The sequence below is a fragment of the Phoca vitulina genome, unplaced genomic scaffold, assembly GCF_004348235.1.
Source record: "Phoca vitulina isolate PV1807 unplaced genomic scaffold, GSC_HSeal_1.0 scaffold41, whole genome shotgun sequence".
NCBI classification, from domain to species: domain Eukaryota; kingdom Metazoa; phylum Chordata; class Mammalia; order Carnivora; family Phocidae; genus Phoca; species Phoca vitulina.
This window is the reverse complement of record NW_022589744.1, coordinates 9,597,816-9,620,411: the sequence shown is the minus strand read 5'-3', so window position 1 is coordinate 9,620,411 and position 22,596 is coordinate 9,597,816. Positions and strand designations below refer to the sequence as shown.

Below are 22,596 nucleotides of genomic sequence, written 5' to 3'. Positions count from 1 at the left end.
GAAGAGACAGAAAAGGAGAGAGAGAAAAAGAGAAGGAGAGGCAGCAACAACAGATTAACCGGGAAGGGAGGAAAGATCGGAGAATTTGGTGCTGCAAAGGGCAGACCCTGTCGGTAAGAGGAATGCCGGGGCTGGCCTGAAGCTTGGACTCCGCCGCACCGCGGTCTGGGGGGATTCGGACATTGGGTGTTTGCTCTGGGCCGAGATGCCAGTGGGATAAAGAGCCTAATGCAGTCGTCTTGATGTCTTATCTTTAGAGCCCTGTTCATCAGCTGTGTCTGCCGGGGCTGACATTTGTGGTCCAAGGGGTGGCTATTTGACTTAACTGTTTGCAGATTCCTGAGACTCTGCCTTGGACGAATAGGCAGGCCTCACCCCTGATGAAAGGAGGCTGAATGTCTGGGCTGCACACATTCTCAATACCTTGACTGAAAAAAAAGGTGGCAGAAAGGTGATGAAAAGCTCACGCTATCACATCACATCCCGTGATGTCCTTAATTAGTGTGTAATTGAATACTGTGTTCACGAGCTCTGTGCTAGATGCTGTGGAGGATGTGGAGGATACAGAAGACATTTGATTAACAGTTGGTGGTTCTGTAACAGGCTCAGACTTCTTTTCAAGTCCCGTATGTTGTCTTTTCCCTTCCCTACGGTTCCAACCTAGCTGCTGAGCCTTTCCTGGCCGTATTGAGAAAATCGAAGCAATCAGACACAAATGTCCTCGTGTGAAATCCGCTGCATCTACGGGCCTGCTTGAATATATACTTAGACCTTCTATGCGCTCTCTTGTTAGAGCAGAGTGTTCCTGCTCCCTTGACCTCCCCACTTGACCTCTGGATCTCACTTCCTGCCTTTCAGAGGCTTTACTTCCTTCTCTCTGCCGTATAATTTTCTCCCACTTAGCCGGATCATTCCCATCGCAGGCATGCCCCGCTTTTCAAAAGTTTGCGTTAGGCCCCTTTGCTTTTAAGAAAGACCTCCACTGGTACCTGTTTTCGCTCACCAAAAGAAAACTGAAGAGGATTTTCACTTTTATGAAAAACAGGCGAAAAGCGCAAACAGCATCCAGTGTCGGTTTTGCAGAAGCCAGGCCCTGATAGAGGCAGCGCCCCGGGGCAGCGAGAGGGGCACCCAGCCCCTTTCCCCTCCTCCCCCAGGACACGCTCAGCATCCCAGCAATCAGCTGCTGCAGCTCTGAACTGAGTCTGTGAGCATCTGGGCTATATCTCCACCGGTTTTGTGTGTCCGTTTGTGTGGACACCAAGATGTGTCCCAAAGTATCAGAAAAGACTAAAAGAGGTGATTTTTTGGGTGTGGGAGCGCTCAAAATTTTTCCCATATGAATTAATGTAATTGCTTCTTTGCGCCATTTCGGTTACTGAAAGGCTCTGTAGGAATGCTCAGCTTTCGGATGGTCGGTAAAACCCGGATCTTAAAAAATATTCTCTGGTCTCTGCCATCTTACAAACATGCTCTGTTGTCTGCACGCCTCCTGTCTGCCCCTGTCCATCTCTCCTCTCCGCATCAGGACAGGATGTCTCCAGGCCCCTCCGGTTCTCTTCTTCAGGTCTGCCCAACAGGGCTTCTCACATCACCGCCCCGTCCAGTAAAAACGACGAAGGCCATCTTGCCAGCTTCAGCTGCTTCTCAGTTTCTGGGCCTTTCAGCGTAGCTGACCTGCCCCTGTGGACGCTGTTTCCTCTTGGCTCCTGCGACATGCGCCGGGGCCTTCCCTCCTACCTCATGAGGCACTTCTCCATCATTTTGCCATCTCTTCTTCCTATGCTTGACTTCTCATGCTGGATGGGCCCAGGCTCGAGCTTTAGCACCTGTCCCTTCTGGGTCCGAGTTCTCTGTCCAGGTGATCCCCCCCACCCCTGCCCCGTGGCCCTAAGAGTTAGAGGGTCACTGCAGTGGTGGAAATGGAGAGAAAGGAACGGTGTCTGCACGTGATGCCTGCATCTGTGACTCCAGCCTGAGTTCCTGCAACACCCCAGGCTCATCTCAGGCTTCACGTGTCCAAAATAATAACTCTGTCTGCCACCCATCCTGCCCTCTCCCCCAGCGCATCCCCATCTCAGGAAATGGCACCACCCAGTTATTCATGGCTAGAGACCCAGAATCATCCTTGACCACCCTCTCACCCACACCCATCTACTTACAAGTCCTACAGACTCTTTTTCCTCCAAAATAGGGGTTGATGAACTTTTGCTAGCAAGAACCAGGGTCAGTGGGCTTTGCATGCTCTATGGTCTCTGTCACTATTCAACAAGGCCATCATAGCAGGGAATCAGGACTAGACAGGATGTAAATGAATGGGCATGGCTGTGTTCCAATAACACTTTATTTACAAAAGTAGGCAGTGGGGCCATCTTTGGTCCGTGGACCATAGCTTGCTGATTCCTGATCTACAATAGATCCCTGTCCTTCCTGTCCATCCACTGTCCATCCTAGTGCATCCCCTGCTTCAAACCTCCAATGGCTTTCTGCCCCTTGGGGGCAGAGGCAAATTCCCATCAAAGACCACCAAGTCCCTGGGGCGCCTGGGTGGCTCAGTTGGTTAAGCGACTGCCTTCAGCTCAGGTCATGATCCTGGAGTCCCTGGATCGAGTCCCGCATCGGGCTCCCTGCTCGGCAGGGAGTCTGCTTCTCCCTCTGACCTTCCCCCCTCTCATGTGCTTGCTCTCTCTCATTCTCTCTCAAATAAATAAATAAAATCTTTAAAAAAAAAAAAAAAAAGACCACCAAGTCCCTGCATGGCCTCACCTGTCCCTAGCCCTCTACTCCTACCTCACCCACCTTCCTTCTTTTTCAGAAACAAGGCGTGGCTCACTTCTCCCTAAGGTCTTCACTCTGGCTGTTTCTTTTCTTTTTACTTTAACTTTTTTTAGAGAAAGAGTGTGGGCAAGGTGGGGGAGGGGCAAAGGGAGAGGGAGAGAGAGAATCTCAAGCAGGTTTCACACTGAGTGTGGAGCTGGATGTGGGGCTCCATCTCAGCACCCTGAGATCATGACCTGAGCTGAAATCAAGAGTTGGATGTTCAGCTGACTGAGCCCCCCCAGGTGCCTCCTCTGGCTGCTTCTTTTACCAGATCTCTACATGGGGGTCGCCACCTCTGAGAAGCCGGCCTGGGCCACCGCCTCTAAAGTAGGAAGAGCTAACTTTCACTGGGGCTCACTGTATGTCAGCCACTGTTACAGACTCTGAATATGAACAAACTACTTTATTTCATGCTCACAGTTTGCTGAATGCACAAATCCCTCCGAACTAGATCCTGTTCTTATTCTTACTTTATCAAGGAGGAAATTGGGGCCGAGGGAGATTATATAATTTTCCCCAAGTCACTCGGGAAGTAGCAGAGCTGAGATATAAACCAGACTGTCTGGCTCTGGGGCCAACGTGCTTAACCACCTGTCTACTGTCCATGTATTTTCAACAGAGCATCTGTCACTATATTGAGACTTCGTGTTCCCTTATTTGTTGTATTTGTTTGAGTGTCTCCCTTACAACAAGAAGGGGAGACTTGGTCTGTCTTTCATCTCCCTGAATTCCCGGCTTCCAGAACAGGGTCTGGCAACACAGTAGATGCTCACTATGTTCTTACTGCATGGAGAATAATTTACCTTCGTAATAGCTTAATTTATTGGTATGCTAACAAATCAGTAAATATTCAAAGTACACCTTACCTTAGAATTCCTATGAAAGAAGGAAAATAATCAGCTTTACTTGGATTTCAGAAGTGTGGAATGAATTCACCTTCTGATCAGTCCTCCCCTCTCCCCCAAATTAGGTGAACTCTTTGCATTTTTGAAGGTTGCTTGTGGAATTAGAAAAAAACGAAACAAAACCTCCTCTCCATCTTCACCATCTTGTTCCCTTATGTTGGTGCTTCGGGGCTGTGTGTGAGTGTGGTCACACAGGTCAATACCCTAGGACAGTGATACCGGGGGTCAGCAGAAGTTCAAGGAGAGGTGGTCACTGCCGACCTGGTTGAATGTCTTCAGCTTGAAGAAGCAGATCAGTAAGAGAAGCTGTTCTATTACAATCCTGCTGCCCTTGCCTCACCTAGAAAAGAGCAGTAGCCTCCCAGGCATGCACAGCCACCACCTGAGAATATTCAGCTGGGAGGATACAGTTTGGTGGGATGTTTCCCTCTTGGATAGGGCGCATCTGAAGGAATAGCTTGGGAAGAAGCATTTTCTAGTCTGCCTTTCCTTGGGATGAGCCACTTGTAGGACCGTGCCCTGTCTTGGGATTCACTCGACCTAAAATTGTAAGTATCAGCAGACGTGGGCTTAGGACATGTCCATTTCAGAGACTCGGGCCCGCGGAAACAGAGCTCTGGGGAAGCTGCAGAGCGGTAGAAGGAGTTGCTGTGTTTGCAGGAAGCTGTGCCAGGCTCTACCTCTCCTAGGTTGGGGATGCGTGTTTGTGTGGTGTTTTGTTTACGTCCTACCAGGTAAAGAGACACATCAACCCTGCTTGGCCCAAGACTAGATGGTAAAAAACTCTGGATCCTTAGACACAAGAAAATGTGAAGTTCGGGTATTTGCAAATATGGTTTGGGAGCACATGCAAACAACTGGTTAAAATCTGTTGAATAGCCAGGTTGGTTTTTTCACTTGCTTTTGGTGTAGGTAGGGGTAGGGGAAGAGTATCCTACTTGACCTTGACATTTGAGAAGTTGTGTGCAGATGAATTGATACCTTCCAAAGGAAGACCATAAAATTGTATTCTGAAGTGTGAGTGTCCCAAGCAGAGTTAAATCTTTGGGAGCTGCGCACCCGGAATGCTCTGTGGGTGGAACTCAAACCCTGGACCCCTTTTGCATCACCTAAGCCATCTGATGGTTATTTTCTGAAAATCCAGTTTATCGTCTTAGGAATTTGAGAGTGCTGCTGACCCTGGAAGGCCCCCAGGGCCCTTCAGCTGCTCCCATACCTAGGGTGCCAGTGTTTCTGAGCTCCCTCCAGCTTTGCTAGTGGAGTGTGGGCAGCCTTGAGAGTGCTGGGGTCCCGACACGGGGGCTGGCCCGTGCATGAGAGTGCTGGTGACTCCCCACGTGCCTCCTCCCTGCCGCCCTGTCCCTGCTCTGTGCCCCGAGGCGGGCCTCTGTGGACTGCCTCCTTAGGCTCTCTTACCCTCTGGCTCGGGCTGACTCAGCCGTGGGAGGAGATCAGAGGGGTCCGCGGTGACTCTGGCCCTGGCTGAGTTACTTCACAGCTACATCTCCCGTAGAGTCCCACCTTCTCCATGGCTGTGGCTCTCACTGGGCCCCAGTGACATCATCCCCTCCCTTGTCCCTTCAGCTTGAGGGCTGGTAGAGGTTTCTGCCTGTATGGAGTGCCCAGGAGCCTCATCTGTCTCTTGCTGATGCCCTTACGCCCACCCACACCTCTGTACACAGTTCCTTCATTACATTCATTTTAGTTAACCCCCTTTGAGTGTGCCATCTGTTTCCAGCTGGACCCAAGAGCGATACAGATGGTTACAGACCCGGGATTAGCAGCATGATCCTCTCCTTCTGGCTAGGAAGGAGAGGCCCCAGGCTGACCATGGTCTAACACTGGAGGAAAAACAAAGAACGAACTCAGCAGTTTCTAACATGTCACCAACTGCTAAGTTTCTAGAATGTTTCGGCAAGAGGAGGCTCTGTTTTGGGAGGTGGGACATTGTATCTCCGGTCCATTCTGGAGGAGACCAAAGTTTAGTTAGGCTTGGCAGGGGAGGAAAGCCCCTTCTCCAGAAAGGAACACCCCATGTAGATAGAAAGTGTGTACACCTTATCGGCAGACACATAATGCATTTACTTTTCTGCCCTAGACCGGCTTTCATCTTGCATCACGTGGTTGGTGCTAATGTTAGCACCAGCTAAGCTCTCCACTAATGGCAGGATTAGAAGCGATAGTTTAATATTAGCCAATTTGGAGAACGGTCAGTTGTTTAACAACCGAAGTTTCTGGTCTTTTTTTTTTTTTTTTTTTTTTTTTTTTGCTGTGATTGAAGGCGAGGGAAACCTAATATTTACTGGGTACCTCTGTGTGCCTGATAATGTGATACATTTTTAAAAATATTTTCTTTCATCCAGTCTCTTACACAACTCTGTGAGGTTCATGGTGTTATCCCTGAGCGTGGGCTTGGGAAGGTCAGGAACATCTTGTGGGTAGCAGGGCGATGTGGTAGAGCGGTTCAGAGTGCAGGTTTGGGCAAGGGATGCAAGTCCACCACGCCTCAGTTTCCTCGTCTGTTGAGCGGGTATTAGCTCCTGGGGGAACTGAATGAGATGACGCCTAAAAAGTGCCCAGCACAGAGATTGGTCCACTGTGAGCACTCCAAATATTACTCATTTCTTTTCTGGTGTCAGCAGATTTGTAGCTAAGACCCTATTTTCAGCAGCTAGAAATTTTCATTATGTTTTGATTTTGAGTGAATGAAAAGATGAGAAGGTGATAAAAAGCTCTTTTCTTTGACCTAATTTTAAAACACTTGGTATTTCCCTATCATCACTTTTGCCATTAGCAGGACCGGGCACGTCCTCATGGCACATTGAGAACACCCCCCACCCCCACCCCTTCACCATGCTTTACCGTCACCTAGCCATGCTCTTCCAACCGGGCTCCAGAATGTGGAAGCCATCACATGGGCTCATGAAGGATCAGTCTGTGGACCAAATGGGACTTAGCAGTGGTTGTCTATTTCAAAGTGTTGTTTTTCTTTTGCTACCAAATGATTGCTAAGACATCTAGAAAATGCCTTGTAGGCTTTTCCTGGGGCTTAGAGTTTAAAAAAAAAATCCTAAAGTTTCCAGGTTCAGTGTTTTGGGAAACCTGGAAAGTGTGGGTTATCTTGTGACCTAGGACCGTGGCCCATTTTCCTGTATGTGTAGAGTCTTTTTCAGAGGTAGATGGGAGCAGAGGTGAGCTCACACAGGTGGCCTAATGAACAAACTTCAGTCTGAGTCCCTTTGGTGGGGAGTATGATTTCATGGGAAGGTAGTTTATAGAGCAGTCCACTTGCAAATAAAAAAAAATAATAAAGTCACTAAAAAGCAATGTTTGCTTTTTGCTTTCTAGCATACACAGTCAATTATAACAGCAAAGATAGAGGCCAATTTATCTGACATACAGAGAAACAGACACATTCACAAAGATAGCTAGAACTTCGTTGAAGGCAAAGGCAGTTTTAGCAATTTCATCTCAATACTAGACATGCAGGAATGACATGTTAAGAAGAATAACCACATTCACAAAACCACCGGAATAATAAAAATAGCTTGCGTGCATACCTAGTCTTGACATGTTAAAACCATCCATCACATCACAGCGTCGACACTGGTTTTGGAGTCGGGGCTGCTGAAGGCTCTTTTTGGATGTTCCCTGGTTTCCTTGTGTCCACAGCACGGAAGGAGAAAGAGAACTCCGTAAAGCCTTCACAGACGTGGTAGGAGGGGGTCCGAAGGCTTGGATTTCATGACCTCCATCGCCCCTAGGAAGGGGGACGGCAACAATGTCCACACCCAGCACTGCCCAGAAGAACAGAGAGGGGTGAAATGCAGTGTGAGTGCCCTCGTAGGACGAGTCTTCAGTCTCCTGTGAGAATGATTGATAGACTGTTTGTAAAAACCCATTGTCATTTCCTAGGGAGTGACGGACAGATTAGGGAACACGGAGTAAGTCTACTTTTGGAAAGATGCCATACACGTTAAACTGTCGTTGAACACGTTGTCAGAGTCAGCTCCATACTCTGTTCTTTATTATTGATGTGGTTTCTCAGGCTGTTGGAAAGTGGAATGGAGATTTTTTTTTTTTTTCCTGGAGAAAAGGCTTCTGAATCATTCTGGAGAGTCGAATCGTCTGCTTTTGCTTGCCATCGGATAGGGTGAGCTTGGAGGCTGCTCACGGCATTTGGTTGTGTGGCTGGGCTGGCTGATTTCCTCCTCCAAACAGATGGAAAAGCAGCCTCCATGAGCTGGTTGTTCTAACCAGGGACTGTTTTCTCCTGTTCAGCTGCGTAGTGGACGGCTTCTCTCTGAGGCCAGGCCAGGACCAGAAGCCGGGATTGATGGGGACAGGAATGAGGCCTGGCTCTGCATCATCCACCCGTAGGATTAAATGCTTCTGCAGACTATTTCCTTCAAAATCGCTTCTCACTTTCTCATTTTGTGAAAACTAAAGCGTGCCTTTCTATTGTTTAAAGGGGGGCATTGTGGACTTGCCAAGAGAAGGCATTTTTAAAATTTCAATATATGTCTGTCTTTCAATAAACATTAGAGAACACTCTTTTGAAAGACAGATGGAGGGAACGGCTAAAGGATGTGAACTCCGATGAGCTAAATTTTTATAGCGTGAGACTGCCTGCTCAAAGGTGCCTGTCTCCTATGTTGACACTACCCAAGGACCTCTGGACCTCAGCTGACCTGGCGTTCTGGATGGCGAAGCCCACCTCTGACGTTAGGCTTCATGCTGATGCAGTCTATCACTTCAGTGTCTTGCTTTGGTGCTTCTCCAGCAATGAGGGTTGACTTCATTGATCCTGGAGGCAGCGAAGGAAGCCCGTGAAATCCCAAATCCTCTAAAAACCCATTTCCATGCTGACCCAACAGCCTAGAACCATGTTGCTGATGGCAAACCAGATTTTGCATCTGCTCCGTTGGACTAGAAATGTTCTGTTTAAGGTTGAGGAGGGATGGGTTTCCTCGGCTGCAAAGACTGCCCCCAGCAGAGGCCACATGCAGCAGGGCTGAGGATACGATGCCATCACCTAGCTGGCAGGCCCTTTGGAACCAGGAGAATGCAAAAGGTGGTTGTGCGAAGGTGCAGGGGAGAGGAAAAATGAACCACCTGTGGTCTGTTGCTTCCCTGAGCAAGCCTGATAAATACTACGGTGCCCATCCACCTGGGAGTTAGGAAGAGAGATTCAGGAGACTATTTTAATCTGCTAAAAAGCATTTAAGCTGAAGGCAAACAGAGTGAGTCTTTATCCAGCTGAGTCTTTGCTCCAGAAGTGTCTGGATTGCAGATGGTGGCACAGCTCTCTTCCCCATCACATACCGGCAGGTACTCAAAAAGCACACGGAAGGAGCTGACATAGATATCCCGAACCCCGGAACTGCCCTGGAGCGGGATGATGGACAAGGGGGAGACTTCTTTTATGTTGGAGAGCCTCTTTGTGGAGGTGCTTCATGCCTGGGGGAGAGAACTGCAGTTCATTTTCTTGGTGGCCAAGCATCTCCGCTTCCCCCAAAGTGTTCAACCTCAGATTTGTATTAAGAAGCATGGGGGCACAGAGCTATCATAATCAAAACAGTATGGTAATGGCATAAAAACAGACCCATAGATCAGCGGAACAGTATAGAGACCCCCCAGATAAACCCACAACTATATGGTCAACTAACCTATGCCCAAAGAGCCCAGAACAGACAATGGGGAAAGGACAGTCTCTTCAATACATGGTGTTTGGAAAACTGGACAGCCACATGCAAAAAATAAATAAATAAATAAAATTGGACCTCTGTCTTACACCACACACAAAAATCAACTAAAAATGGATTAAAGACCTAAAAGTAAGACCCGAAAGCGTAAAACTCCTAGAAGAAAACATAGGCAGTAAGCTCCTTGACGTTGGTCTTGGCAATGATTTTTTAAAAAAGATTTTATTTATTTGAGAGGGAGGAAAAGAGAGAGAGAGCAAGAGCGGGGGGCGGGGGCGGGGTGGATAAGCAGACTCCCCGCTGAGCAGGGAGCCCAATGTGGGGCTCGATCCCAGGACCTGGAGATCTTGACCTGAGCCAAAAGCAGATGCTTAACCATCTGAGCCACCCAGGCGCCCCTTGGCAATGATTTTTTGGATTTGACACCCAAAGCAAAGGCAACAAAAGCAAAAACAAACAAGTGGGATTACATGAAGCTAAAAAGCTGCTGCAGAGCAAAGAACAAAATGAAACAGCAGCTCACTGACTGGGAGAAAACATTTGCAAATCATCTATTTGATAAGGGATTACCATCCAAAATATGTAAAGAACTCATACAACTTAATAACAACAAAAATTTGGTTAAAAAATGGGCAGAGGATCTGAATAGATATTTCTCCAAAGAAGACATACAGAGAGCCAGCAGATACATGAGAAGATGCTCAACATCCCTCATCATCAGGGAAATGCAATCAAAACCACAATGAGAATATCACCTCACACCTGTCAGAATAGCTATTATCCAAAAGACAAGGAAGAAATGTTGGCGAGAATGTGGAGAAAAGAGAACCCTTCTGCACTGTTGGTAGGAATGTCAATCGGGGCAGTCCCTTGGAAAACAGTATGGTGGTTCCTCAAAAAATTAAAAATAGAACTACCCTATGATCCAGCCGTCTCACTTCTGGGCATTTATCCATCCAAAGGAAATGAAAACAGGATCTCAAAGAGGTATCTGCACCCCCATGTTCATGGCAGCATTATTTATGAGAGCCAGGACATGGAAACAACCTCAGTGACCATCAATGGATGAATGGATAAAGAAAATGTGATATAAATATGTATATATCATACACACACACATACACACAATAGAATATTATTCAGCTATATAAAAAAGAATGAAATCTTGCCATTTGTGATAACATGGTTGGATCTTGAGGGCATTATGTTAAGTGAAATAAATCAGAGAAAGATAAATATGATATGATTTCACTTATATGTGGAATCCAAAACAAAAAACCTACAAAACCAAGCTCATAGATACAGATGACAGATTGGTGGTTACTAGAGGTGGGAAATGGTGGGTGTGCAGGGGACGGTGGTAGACGAAATGGATGAAGGGGCTCAAAAAATACAGATTTCCAATTATAATGTCAGTCAAGGTGATGTGTAAGGTATAGCATGGCCACTATAGTTAATAATGCTGTATTGCCTATTTGAAAGTTGCTGAGAGTAAATCTTAAAAGTTCTCATGACAAGAAAAAGAAAATTCTAGAACTACCTATGGTGATGGATGTTCAGTGGACTTGCTGTGGTGATCATCTCATAGTGTGTGCAAATATCAAACTTATGTGGTACACCTGAAACGAATATAATGTTGTCTCTTAGTTAGACCTCAATGGAAAAAAAGCCAGCAGCACGGGAAGGCAGGGGGTGGGGGGGAAGAAATGACTGTTAGAATCTGTCCTCAGTGAGAATCCATTTGAAAATAATTTTGAGTGATTTTTCTCCAAAGAAATTGTGTTTTTTCTTATGCACAACTATTGCTGTTAGCAGAACACGTGCTTCCAGGAGGTTGACTAGTGGGGATGATTTGTAGTTTTACCAACTCTACCTTTTTTTTTTTCCTTTAATTGAGGTGGACTGTTATTTGCAGGGACAGAGAGCAGGGTGGGGCCAGGAATGCAGTCAGTGGTCAGGCACGGAGTCTTCTGCGTGAAAAATTGGCTTATACACAACGTCCCCCTCCCCATAAAAAAAAAGAAGAAGAAAAAGAAAAAGAAAGTGTATATCCCTAGACTTCAAATGCATTAGTCAAATTATAGTTCTGTCCCTCCACTGAAAGCCCTGGAGGATCTCTGCGTCGGAAGTCTTGCCTACGAGATACAGAAGGGGTTTTGCATGTGAACACGTGTGCGTCACGGCGTGTACCACGCACACCAGTGAATGTGCCCCTCACGTGTGTGGGCCACGTGTGTCCTCCATGGGGTGCCACCTGTGCGCACTGCATCGTGGGGGTGCGTGTGCTTGGGAGCACAAAGCGTAGCGAGCCTTAGGGGAACGTCCCTTTGTCCTGAGAAGTAAGATGCTGGTGAACGTCGAGAAAACAACCAATCCTTGGTTATGTTATGAGAGAACCACTCAGGTTTCTTGTTAAAAATAATACCCATGAGGAAAAATATCCGCCCTCTCAGTAACGGCCACTCTCCCTTGCCTGGGGGCAGGAACCTCCACAGGGACTGGTACCCCAGCCATCGGCGAGGAAGTGGGGGGAGCACGGCCCAGGAGTGGGATTGCAGCTCCTCCGAGGTGCCTGGTGAATCGACAGGTGGTCCGGTAGAGCTGGCCTGGTGAGTTTACAGGTAGTCGGGTAGAGCTGACCATGGGGCTTCCTCTTGTGAGCCTGGCAGTTTCCCTGTGGGCCCCTGTTCTGGCCACTTTACAATCTGATCTTTGTAAGGACCTGGGACAACTGTGTCTCCCCCTGAGCCCAGGATTAAAGCTGTCTGATTGGGTAGGACCAGTGACTGCCCTGCAAGGGACCTGCTCTGTGGCTTGAGTGATCGGAGGCCCCAGTCACTGAATAATGGGAGTGGGCGAGGCTGTGGGATGCCATTTCAGATTTCTTTCGGAGTCACGCTCCTCCACAGGCTTTTCTACAAGGACAGGGCCATTGTATGTGTGACCAGCCCTTGCAGGCCCAGGGGCAGAAAGGAGCCACCTTCCCTCACCAGACACCAGTATCCTGGCAAAGAGGTCTTCTTCTCTCCCTCGTCTGTCCCCTCAATAATGCCAGGGAAGAAGAGGGGTGAAAACCGAAAACATCTCCCCTTCCCCTCCACCCACTTGAGGTTGGGTCTGTGTGATCCATCTCCTGCTGAAAATCTCTGTCCACTGGGAGGCAGACATCCACAGAACCCAGTGAGCAAGCCACAGCATTTCATTTACTATGATACTCACTTTTAATCTCAGGGGAATCAATAGTTTTATATTCAGCTTGGTTAGGTCTTGGCTAATATTTAACTCTGTTTTGAAGCCCAGCCCAGATACATACAACCTGACACATCTAAGGGGGAAAACTAGGTAATCGGCCCACAGGCTGACACCTCTGGTCACTGCGGAGTTAAAGGAAGTGTGGTGGCCAGTGGGGGTGGGAGGCATGGACACTTGCCCCGGAGTTGCTATTCCCAACCCTAATGGTCTGCTGACTTGGGTCATGGACCCACGAAAGCTTTTCAGCTGGTAAGTGGAAAATAATCCCTGGTGCCGACTTTCCAGATGAGCTGCTAGAAAAAAAATGTGAGACTCTGCCTATGGGAATGTTCTAAGAAATCCACTGTTAGAAAGGGAACAACCCATTTAGGTGAAGGTTCACTCTGCTAGAACATTTGATAGGAAATTTGCTGGTTTTGAATCTGGCAAAAGTGGGGATCAGACAAGTGACCAAATATAAATTATGACTTATAAAGCTCAAATGCTTGGCTTGCCACCTATGGTGATTTTTTATGATGCCACATGGTCCAGAAACACTAATGGGACCTTCCCAACCATATATGGAGCCTTTTGGGGATTCTCTTGCCATCTTCCTTCAACTAGGCCAAAGTTCACTTCTGCCTTCCCTCCTAACTTAGCTATCTTGATTGGACAGTCACTCTTGAAGCTGATTAGGAACACGTATCCCGACAGACATTCCTTCTGACCGCTCTCAATGACCAGACTGTACACTCTTCCGGCACGGGGCTCCTCACTAGCCATCAACACTTGTATTTGGCCACAGAGAGGAGGTTAAATCAGTGCAAGCAAACAGACTCCGGTTCCCGGGCAGCTCTGGAAGTCCCGCACCACCAGCCGGCATTTTCTTCTCTGCCTACCATTTGTGATAGATAAATAAATCCATGCAGAAATAAAAAGAGGTATAGTTTTAAAATGAGACTATAGGAAAAGCTGTGAGCCCACAGTGCATGCAGTAAAATCCCACACTCTTACTTCATGAGAGGTTGGCTGCAAGTTCCCCTAGGACTTCCTAGCAGCCACACTAATGAAGAATAATGTTTCCTCCTCCTCTTCCTCCTCTTCTTTCTTCTTCCAGAAACAGAGGAAGGAGATGCAGTGTCCCTCTCCTTGTCTGTCCCAAGCTATGGCATAAACTCCACCAAAGATCCAACTCCACGTTCCATATTCAGCTCTCTGTGTTACTGAAACACAAACTAACACCATTCAACACAGGCCACAGTGTCACATTCTCTCTCCTGATACCTCTCTCGCCAGACCCACTTGGGTGCAACCAGTTCTTAACCACCCATGCTAATGGGTGGGTTAAAGAGTAGCTTGCATAATCCAAATGACCAGCTGCCCTCAAATCAATGGAGTGGCCTTACTTTTTGTTCTCACCCAGCATCCAGCAGATTTATGTTCATAATTAAATGTTGAGTGGAGGTTCAGCTTACATTTCGGAATTAAAATTGTGTTACCATTGGAATCAAAACGTTTATTCCCTCTTATGGAAGAACGAAAACCACCAGAGAGCCAGTTATCCTTGAACGAGATATTTCAAAAAAGTGGAGAACTCCTTTTCAGAGAGTAGCAACCTGCCGGCTGATTTGGACAGAATTATAGCTTCAGTCTTCAAGGCCCCTTAGAACAATCATCGTGCTGATGAGCACCGACCGCCCACCTGGATAGGCATGTTGCATGAAGACTAGATGGCTGCTGTGGGCCGTGGCCTCCTTGGAGGAGGCAGCGTCTGATGGCAGGGGCCTGAGTGCTACACAGTCAGTCTGTCTTCCCTGAAATTATTTCCATCCGTTCTTGGTCCCTTGGAATCACTTTCCTAAGTAAAAAAATCAGCCTTTATTCAAAGACCCGGGAACATTTCATATTATTAGTAATGGTAACGTTGGGTTTAAAGCATTTCCTTCCAAATCTTTGCTTGGGTTTTTTAATGGGTGGGGGAGGGGGAGGAGGCGTGGTCACCTTCTATCAGTTGTGGCTGCTAGGAAGTCCTGAGCGAACTTGTAGCTGACTTTTAGTAATAGTGGGAGATTTTACTGCGGGCACTTTTGGGTCACAGCTTTCCTTAGAGTCTCACTTTGTAATTGTACCTCTTTTAATTTTTGCATGGATTTACTTATCTATCATAATATTACCGAACACATTTTTCTAGGCCACAGTAAGTACTTTTGGGAACGAGGTGGCGTGAATAATATAGACAGAATGAAGGCAGCCCATTAACAGCGGGCGCCACAGGTGGAGTTCTTAGTCATTCTGTCAAACAGCCCTTCCTCAGGGAGCTGGAAGAGGAAAACTCATTTTTACGGTCAAATCTATACGTGAGACACTAAGAGTGAGGCTTCCATAGGAACCCAGAGATGATGGCATCCTCACAAACACCCAAGTGTATGTTTCTTCAGACCCTGGTGATTGGTGAAATGGGCATCATCTCTTATCTTATTGTTTGTAGGTGAGCTCATCTACCATTTCAGGAACAGAAAAGTGTCACTGACGGTGTGAAGTGCCTGTCTATTATAACCGTGCTTGAGGAATAGCTCAGAGAGTCAGTGGCATTAAAGGTGGATGTTTAATGTGTCTACTGGGCAAGGAAGGTGGTACAGGCGTACCTGTGAGGGACGGGACTCCCTCCAACACTCCTCCCTGTGCACCTGCTATGTGCTACTTATTGCTGGGCTGGTGCACGTGCTCATGTGTTAGGAACAGGGTCCTCAGGTCTTTAGTACACTGTGATTTTTTTAGTGCCTAGCTTTGTATCAACTCCTTAAAAAAAACCAAAAACCATGGAGGAGTCATTGAACTATATTTCCAGTTTCTTTCATTAGGAAGCCATGTCTGGCATTTTTTTAAAAAAGAATCTCATGGTTTCTCATAAAGGCATATTTTTGCTTTATTCTTACTCATTTATTTTCATGGTGGGGAAAAAAATAAAATGCTTTCCCCATGACAATTGCGGTCCTTTTTTTTTTTTTTTTCTTTTGCCTTTTGTGTTGGTGATTTCGTCCACTCTCCCCTTCCATGGCTCCCTAAGAAAGACTAAAGCAAATTAAGGAGGAAAAAAATGCAATCTTATAACAAAGCAGGCTTTGTTTTGATAAATACAGTAATCAATGGCCCCAACCATTTATGTCGTTTTGAGGAAATGAATAATTCTTTGATTATATCCAAGAAAAGAAAACATATGAATTTATGTTCTGGGTCCTCAACTATCTTCTCCCTCTCCCTTCTTCCTTTGATCTACCTTGCCTGAAATTAGTAAGGCCAATACCCAGGGACAGAGGTGGGTTTGAGAGACTGGAAGCTTTAAGGAGACCTCTTTAAGAAAAAGAATACAAAAATATCTTACTTTTATAATTTTTTTTCAAAAGCATGTGATCATGTGAAAATACTGCCCAAGCATGAGAGATCCCTGAAGCTTAAACTTTATTGGCTTTATGGCAAGTCCATTTCTGCGGGTACCATACTGTAATAAACGTCCACCTATACTAGGCACACTTCAGTTTGCTACTCCTGTACTTTTGAACACCGGAAACATAGGTAATGACTATACAGGGGCTAGAGAGGAATAGAATAAATATAAATGTAAGACCACAAGTTACATATTAGGTTTTAAACACACAGATATACTTTTTCTATTTTTGTTGAGCTTCACCATTTCTACAGATCATACCCAAGCATGATCTCTTTTTCTCCTGACTTGGAATTGTCTGCCTGCATTTAAATGTTCACTTTAAGGGGAGGGGGGATGGTGTAATCAATTTAATACGTTATCATTCACTCAGACAAGCCGACTCAAGCTCTGTTCTCTGATTGGACTCATGCTGAGCAATTCCCTATTCTAGAAGGCAGGTATGATGGGTGGGAGGAAGGAAGGGGGTGGGGGCAGGGAGCACATGCTGCTTGGCAGAGCTTGGCGTGTTATTTATTTATTTGTCAGGCAGTTCAGATACTGGTCTGGAGGTCTCCATTGAGGAGGGTCCTCTGGGTCTCCGTGGTCTCATTCAGCCGGGATTTGTCCTGCTTACTGTCACTCCGTTCCCCGTCATCTGTGCCGCTCACCTTGACCAAGCAGAGGACATTCTGGAAGCTCTTCTTGAAGTTGTCAGACAAGAAGGCATACAGGATAGGGTTGGCGCAGCTGTTAGCGTAGGTGAGGACCACCACAAAGTCAAACATGCCTTTAAGGGCTGGGGTGGGACTGATGGCCACAGAGACGGAGGAGACATTGAAGATGTAGAAGGGAAGCCAGCAGAAAATGAACACAGCAACCACTATGGACACCATCCGTGTGACCTTCTTCTCAGACTTTTTCCTCTTGGAGGAACCCACACGGATTCCAGAGGACTTCACCTTGATGATAATGAACAGGTAGCAAAGACAAATGATGGTGAGGGGCACCAGGAACCCCAAGATGAAGGTGTAGATAATGAACCCTGTGTACCATGCCCCAGATTCACCTGGCCAGTTGATGGTACAGCTGCTTCTCCCCCACTGGTTGCTCCGAAGCCCAGCATATATCATGATAGGCAAGATGACCAGCAGGGAGACTCCCCATACGGCCACATTGACCATCTTGGCCGTTCGGGGTCTCCTCCACTTGGCAGACTTGATGGGGTGGACCACAGCCAGGTATCGATCGATGCTCATGACCGTCAAGCAGAAAATGCTGGTGAACTGATTGATGCCATCCACAGTCATGACCACCCGGCAAATGGCCTTGCCAAAGGGCCAGTGGACCAGAGCCACCTGCATGGCCAGGAAGGGCAGACCCAGCATGAAGAGCTCATCTGCAATGGCCAGGTTGAGGATGTAAATGTTGGTGATGGTCTTCATCTTGGCATAGCGGAGGATGACATAAATGACAAGTGTGTTGCCACACAATCCAATGATGCAGACCACAAAATAGATGAACGTGAGGACTGCATTGCTGGTCAGATCATAGTATGGCTCTGTCTGGTTTGAGCTGTTGGCCGCCACCACAGAGCCATCAAGGTCAAATGGAGGGGAAAGCCAAGTGCGGCTCTCATTGAGGAGCTCATACTCCATATCCATGGCTGCCTTACCCTCTTAGGTTAGTTCCAGCCAGCCAGAGATCTTATTCTCACCTTGATGTGTCCTGGAGGCAAAGGATCCACTGTGACATCTGCAAGGAGAAAAGGAAGATGGGCCTATCAGTCAGAGGCTACTTAAGCGCTCACCAGCCTTCCGTGTTTCTGGTTTACCCTCTCAGACAGACTCTTCAGTTGAAAAGTGTGTTATCTTGCAACCTCAGTGTTAGAGCCTCCAGCCCATTCTCATCAGTGTGCAGACTGTTTGAGTTGTTTTTCCAATGGGGGGGAAGGGTTTGGGTTAAGTCATCATAGTTTATCTTGTCATCTTTGGTGATGCACATGTGGGAGATGGCTGTGGCTGGGAAAAAAAAAAAAACAACCTAAAAAACAAAAACAAAACCCGTACTTTGATTCCTAAGAAGTTGACTGGTCCAGCCCCTGACTCAGAGGGATCTGACACCAGCATTCCTGGCCTGCTCCCCATGAGGACATCTCCGCTGACCTGCTGACTGCTTCCAAGTCTTTCCATTCTGAAAGCCCCAGAGTGGAAAAATCCCAGACTTTAGAGGTAAAACAAGCCAGGGTTCCACCAGGAAGCCCATGTGACCTCGTGCCAGGCACTTAACCACTCTGACTCTCATTGGTTAAAATGGCGGCATCCGGAAGGTTAAGCGATGACATATATATGTGGAAGCGCCTAGCGTTGTGCAGGGCTCATAATCAGGACTAAGCAAATCTCATATTTCCCCCTTTTCTCCTCTACCATCTCATTTATCTGTAATCTACTGAAAGCTGCCCACAGAATGAACAAATTTATGGTCTTAAATATTAAAAATAAAAATCTGGCTTGCTTTTATATTTAAAATGCATGATTTAGTTCATTTTGTTTCTTCTGTTTTTGTTTCTCCAGTACCCAGTGCTTGACCTCCACATGCCTCAGAGAGTCTCTCAGGGGGATGCTGCTCCAGGATGCTCATCTTCTAACACTCCAGAGGATTTGCCTGGGATCCCCCTGATGAAGGAGGAAAACAGGAACCAGGCGTGAGGGAGGCAGGCTCATTCACAGAAGTGAATTCCAAACACGACCGTAGCTCATTCACGCTCATTATCCCCTTGATCTTCCCAACCGTCCTATGATGTGGGATAACCATCTCCATTTTACAGATGAGAAACCGAGGCTTAGGGAGTTTAAGTAATTTGCTTCCATCCCCTGTATATAATTGGTGGAGCTGAGATTTAAACACAGGACACCCGACCCTTCTGCATTTTTCACAGCATCCTATCTGCTGCTCAGTGGGCTGGAAAAACGAGTGACTGAGAATTGGGCTTTGGTTTAAAACAGCTGACTCCTGTTTTACCATCATGCTGGGAAAGTAATTGTAACACTACTGGCTTGGCTTAAGATCTAAAACAATAGCTCATCACATAAGTAAATGATTTATCTGCGGTCATGCAAAAACCAGTGCTGGGGGGCTTCTTTGTTCTGCACACCAGGGATACAGGCATGAAGGAGACGTGGCTGGTGCCCTCTAGGAGGTGACAATTTAGGAGGGGAGACAGGCAGAGGAAGCCAGCTCATCTAGGGTGTGAATTGCGTGGAGAAATGAACACAGGGCTTAAGGATGCCCTCCTTTCCTGGAGGATTCCAAGGAGGCTTCATAAGAGGAGTGTTTGGGCTGGGTCTTGAATATATGAAGAGTGAAGCAGGGAGGGCAGGAAAGAGGTCGTTCCAGGAAGAGAGAAGACGGTAAAGGGGTGGTGTACTTAGCACACAGTGGGAATAATTCACTTGGCGGACACATTTCTCCTGAGCAGGGCACTTTCCCCGGTGCCTGAGTGAAGGTTAGAGATTGCTCCTTTATGCTTGGAGAGACTGCTAATTAGCTAGGGGGGACTTCGCCAGCAACAAGTACTCGAGGACCCTTGCCCACCTTTGCCTCTGATTCATTCTGCACTGCCAGGCGCACTGTTTACCCTCTCTGTGCTAATTTCCCTACCAGACAACCGTCTGTACAGTGGGGTCTGGGCTTTGTGGCTGACCTTTCTGCTAAATACTTTGGGGACCCAGGATTTAATGTCTGCATTGGGTAAAAAGCATAAACTGACAGCTATCAAAAAGAAAAGGTGTGAAGAAACCATTTTTGGTATCCCTGGATTAATTTGGGTTGTTCCCACTATTTTTCTAGCTGTCTTATCGGTACTTTAATTCTACAGACCCAGAATCCCACTGAAGCCGCCTGCACTGGAGTGCACATTAATCACTAGCATTTCCAGGGTCCTGTCTATGTAACATGCAAGGTCACACTCCAATATCTGCGTGAGACTGAAGTACCCTGGGTGGCAGAAGCTCTGTCTAGAGCTTTGGGATAGGGATGATGATGGTGCAGGTGGGTGAGGGAGAGTCAAATGCTGACCTCCAGCCCTAACTCTGCCTTTTTGGCTGGACTCTCAGTCGGTGGCATGGAATTGCATGGGGTCAATGTTTTTCTAAACAGGCTGAGAAGCAGCAATAGACAGCGTGCAGAGCTCAGTGAAGGTGGCGGAGGAGGTAAGCTGGAAAGCCAGTCCAGAGTGGGGAGGCTCCTCCAAGGAAGAAATAAGTTTAAATCACAGTGACTCTGATTTCATTAACAATGAAGCCTGCTGCCTGAGGTCTCCGGGTGACTTCTGCTTCATTTGGGTCCCAGTGAAAGTGGAGCCCAATGCCAGGCCATCAATACTTGTTGGATTGTGGTTCGGTTAAACGCACAAGGAAGTTTGGTTTTCTGCTTGCTTTATTTTTCAAGCCTAAGAGTTACAGACCCTGGAAATGGCTGGTTGTTGGTTTTCTCTGAGACTGAGTCTGGGCTGTGTTGGAGAGGAGGGTGAGACTGGTCTGGAGCATCCCTTCCTTTTCCCAGAGCTGAAGAATTGAGCGTGGGGATGGGGACTGGGCATCAGGAACCCTGCTAAATCCTGTTCGACTTTAGCTTTTCCTTTCTCCCCAGCATTCCACCCCCGCATCCCTCCGCCACCCCCATTCCTTCCCCGCCGCCACTTTTCCAGTGCCCTGCTAAACCGAGTAGGTCTCAGGCCGCCAGAGCTGAGCCCCACCTGCCAGAGAGACAATAGCCAGGTGCGGGCCACCGTGGCGCTAGAGCACCTAAGGAAAGCCCAAGCAGCGCTGGCAAAGGGCATGGGGGAGAGGTGAGACTCATTCAGTTCCCCGGACTGGCACAGAAAATCCTCATCACTCAGCCCTCAGATCCAACGGTTTCCTAAAGAATTCCCTATTTCCAGGAGGACAATGGGGGAGACTAAAGACGGTCAGTGCCCCAGTTTCTAAACGCGGGGAGGGGGGGGCTGTCGAGACATCAGGGACGGTTGGGAGCAGGGGACAGCTGCCTAGGGACTTGGCCAGCGCCTCGGGGGCACGGCCACTCAGGGATTCGGTCTTTCCTAAGATAGGCAAACTGTCCTCTCCTTCTGGGCGCTGGGGGAACGGACTCTAGACCTTTGGGCATCCGTCTCCCAGGCGGGGAAAGGAGGAACAGAGAAGCGCTCCCTTTTCTCTGCTCCGCTGCCTGCCCCTCACAGGCTCGGCTCTCCTGATGCAGGCCCGCAGAAGGCCCCAGCAGGGACACCCCCCCCCTCCCCGCCCCAGCTGTCTCGCTCTCCTCGCGTGGAGGCTCTTTTGCAGGTGGCTGGGAGAGAAGTTGTCCCTGTCGCAGCTACCACCTGGACGAGTCAGCTGGGGGATGAGGACTGGACAAGGGCGCATACCACGCACACCAGCCTGCGGTGGTGCGGGCACGTCCGTTCCTGCACACGCGACCCACAGTCCCCACTCACGCCGGGACAGCCGCTGTCGTTCATTGCCACGAAAATCACCCCGCAAAAGGCACAGGGCCGAGAACCACGCACCGTGCCTCCTCTCCGGCACACCGAGGCGCGCACCACCGTGCAGCGCAGATGCGGCCGGGTGCTCAAGTGCGTCTCTCTTTCTCTCTCTCTCACACACACACAACACGCGCACACACACACACACACACACACACACTCCCACAAGCCTCACCTTTGCTTTTCCGCTGCAATCCGCTAGCTCCGCTCGCTGGCACCCAGCGACTGTCCCCAACCCAGCCGGGCGCCCAGGCGCGCCGCAGCTTGACCGGCACCTGGCGCTCGGCGTCCTGCGCTGCCGGCTCCCGCCCGCCCCTCGCGCCGCCCGGAGCCCGAAGGGCCCGCAGACCCCCGGCGCCGAGCGCGGACTGGGGTTCGGGGTGCGGGTGGCCGAGCGAGCGCGCGCGCGCGCGGGTGGCTGCGTCGCCGGGACTGGCCCCGCGGAGCCCCGGGCCCTCGGCACATTTCCCCACGCCCCCCCCCCCGGGTTACGTCACAGCAGCCTCGCTCCGCCCGCCGGTCCGTAGGAGGACCGGGCTGAGCCGCGTGGAGAATCCGCCGGGGGCTGCGGGGGCGTGCAGGGTCAGCGATCTCGGCCGCCCCGACACTCACCCTCGTGGCAGGGACACGCGCTGCTTTCCCTCTTACCGCTTTCACAGAATCGGTTGTGTTTCACCCAGCGTATTCCAGGCAGCTGGGGTGGCGGCCCGGGGGACCCAGACTCGCGCCGGGACCCTTGCCATCTCCTCCGCCAGAGGAGCTGGCAAAGCTGTGTCTACTATTGGTCGTCCCAGGCGCAGGGCTGGGGCAGAGAAGGGAGGAAATGGGTCTGGGGGAAAGCACTTCTCGTGCAGTGGCCCGCACCCCTCCCCACCCACCCAGTGAGCGAAGCCACACATGGGTTCCAGAATTCGGTTCAGGGAGCAGCCAGAGGCTCAGCAGAGCAGCGACTCCTGCCCTCTCCCAGCT

The 22,596-nt window shown here is 48.6% G+C and overlaps 1 protein-coding gene across 7 annotated transcripts; it reads right to left on the bottom strand.

The window, feature by feature from the left end:
- Positions 1-6,697: 6,697 nt before the first annotated feature.
- Positions 6,698-22,316, bottom strand: SSTR2 (somatostatin receptor 2). 7 transcript variants are annotated; one of them, XR_004302400.1, is made up of 4 exons: positions 21,803-22,005; positions 16,757-17,840; positions 13,676-14,519; positions 6,698-9,185 (listed from the first exon to the last, which is right to left on the bottom strand). XR_004302400.1 is itself a non-coding variant. In XM_032429345.1 (3 exons), exons 2-3 carry the CDS (start codon positions 17,747-17,749, stop codon positions 9,180-9,182), a joined length of 999 nt encoding a protein of 332 aa, XP_032285236.1. In that variant the 5' UTR covers positions 17,750-17,840; positions 21,803-22,005; the 3' UTR covers positions 6,701-9,179. The 7 variants fall into 7 exon arrangements, 6 of the variants coding, with proteins under 6 accessions (XP_032285236.1, XP_032285235.1, XP_032285232.1 ...); XM_032429345.1 differs by lacking the exon at positions 13,676-14,519 and having other exon boundaries at positions 6,701-9,185; XM_032429344.1 differs by lacking the exon at positions 6,698-9,185 and having other exon boundaries at positions 10,686-14,519.
- Positions 22,317-22,596: the final 280 nt, after the last annotated feature.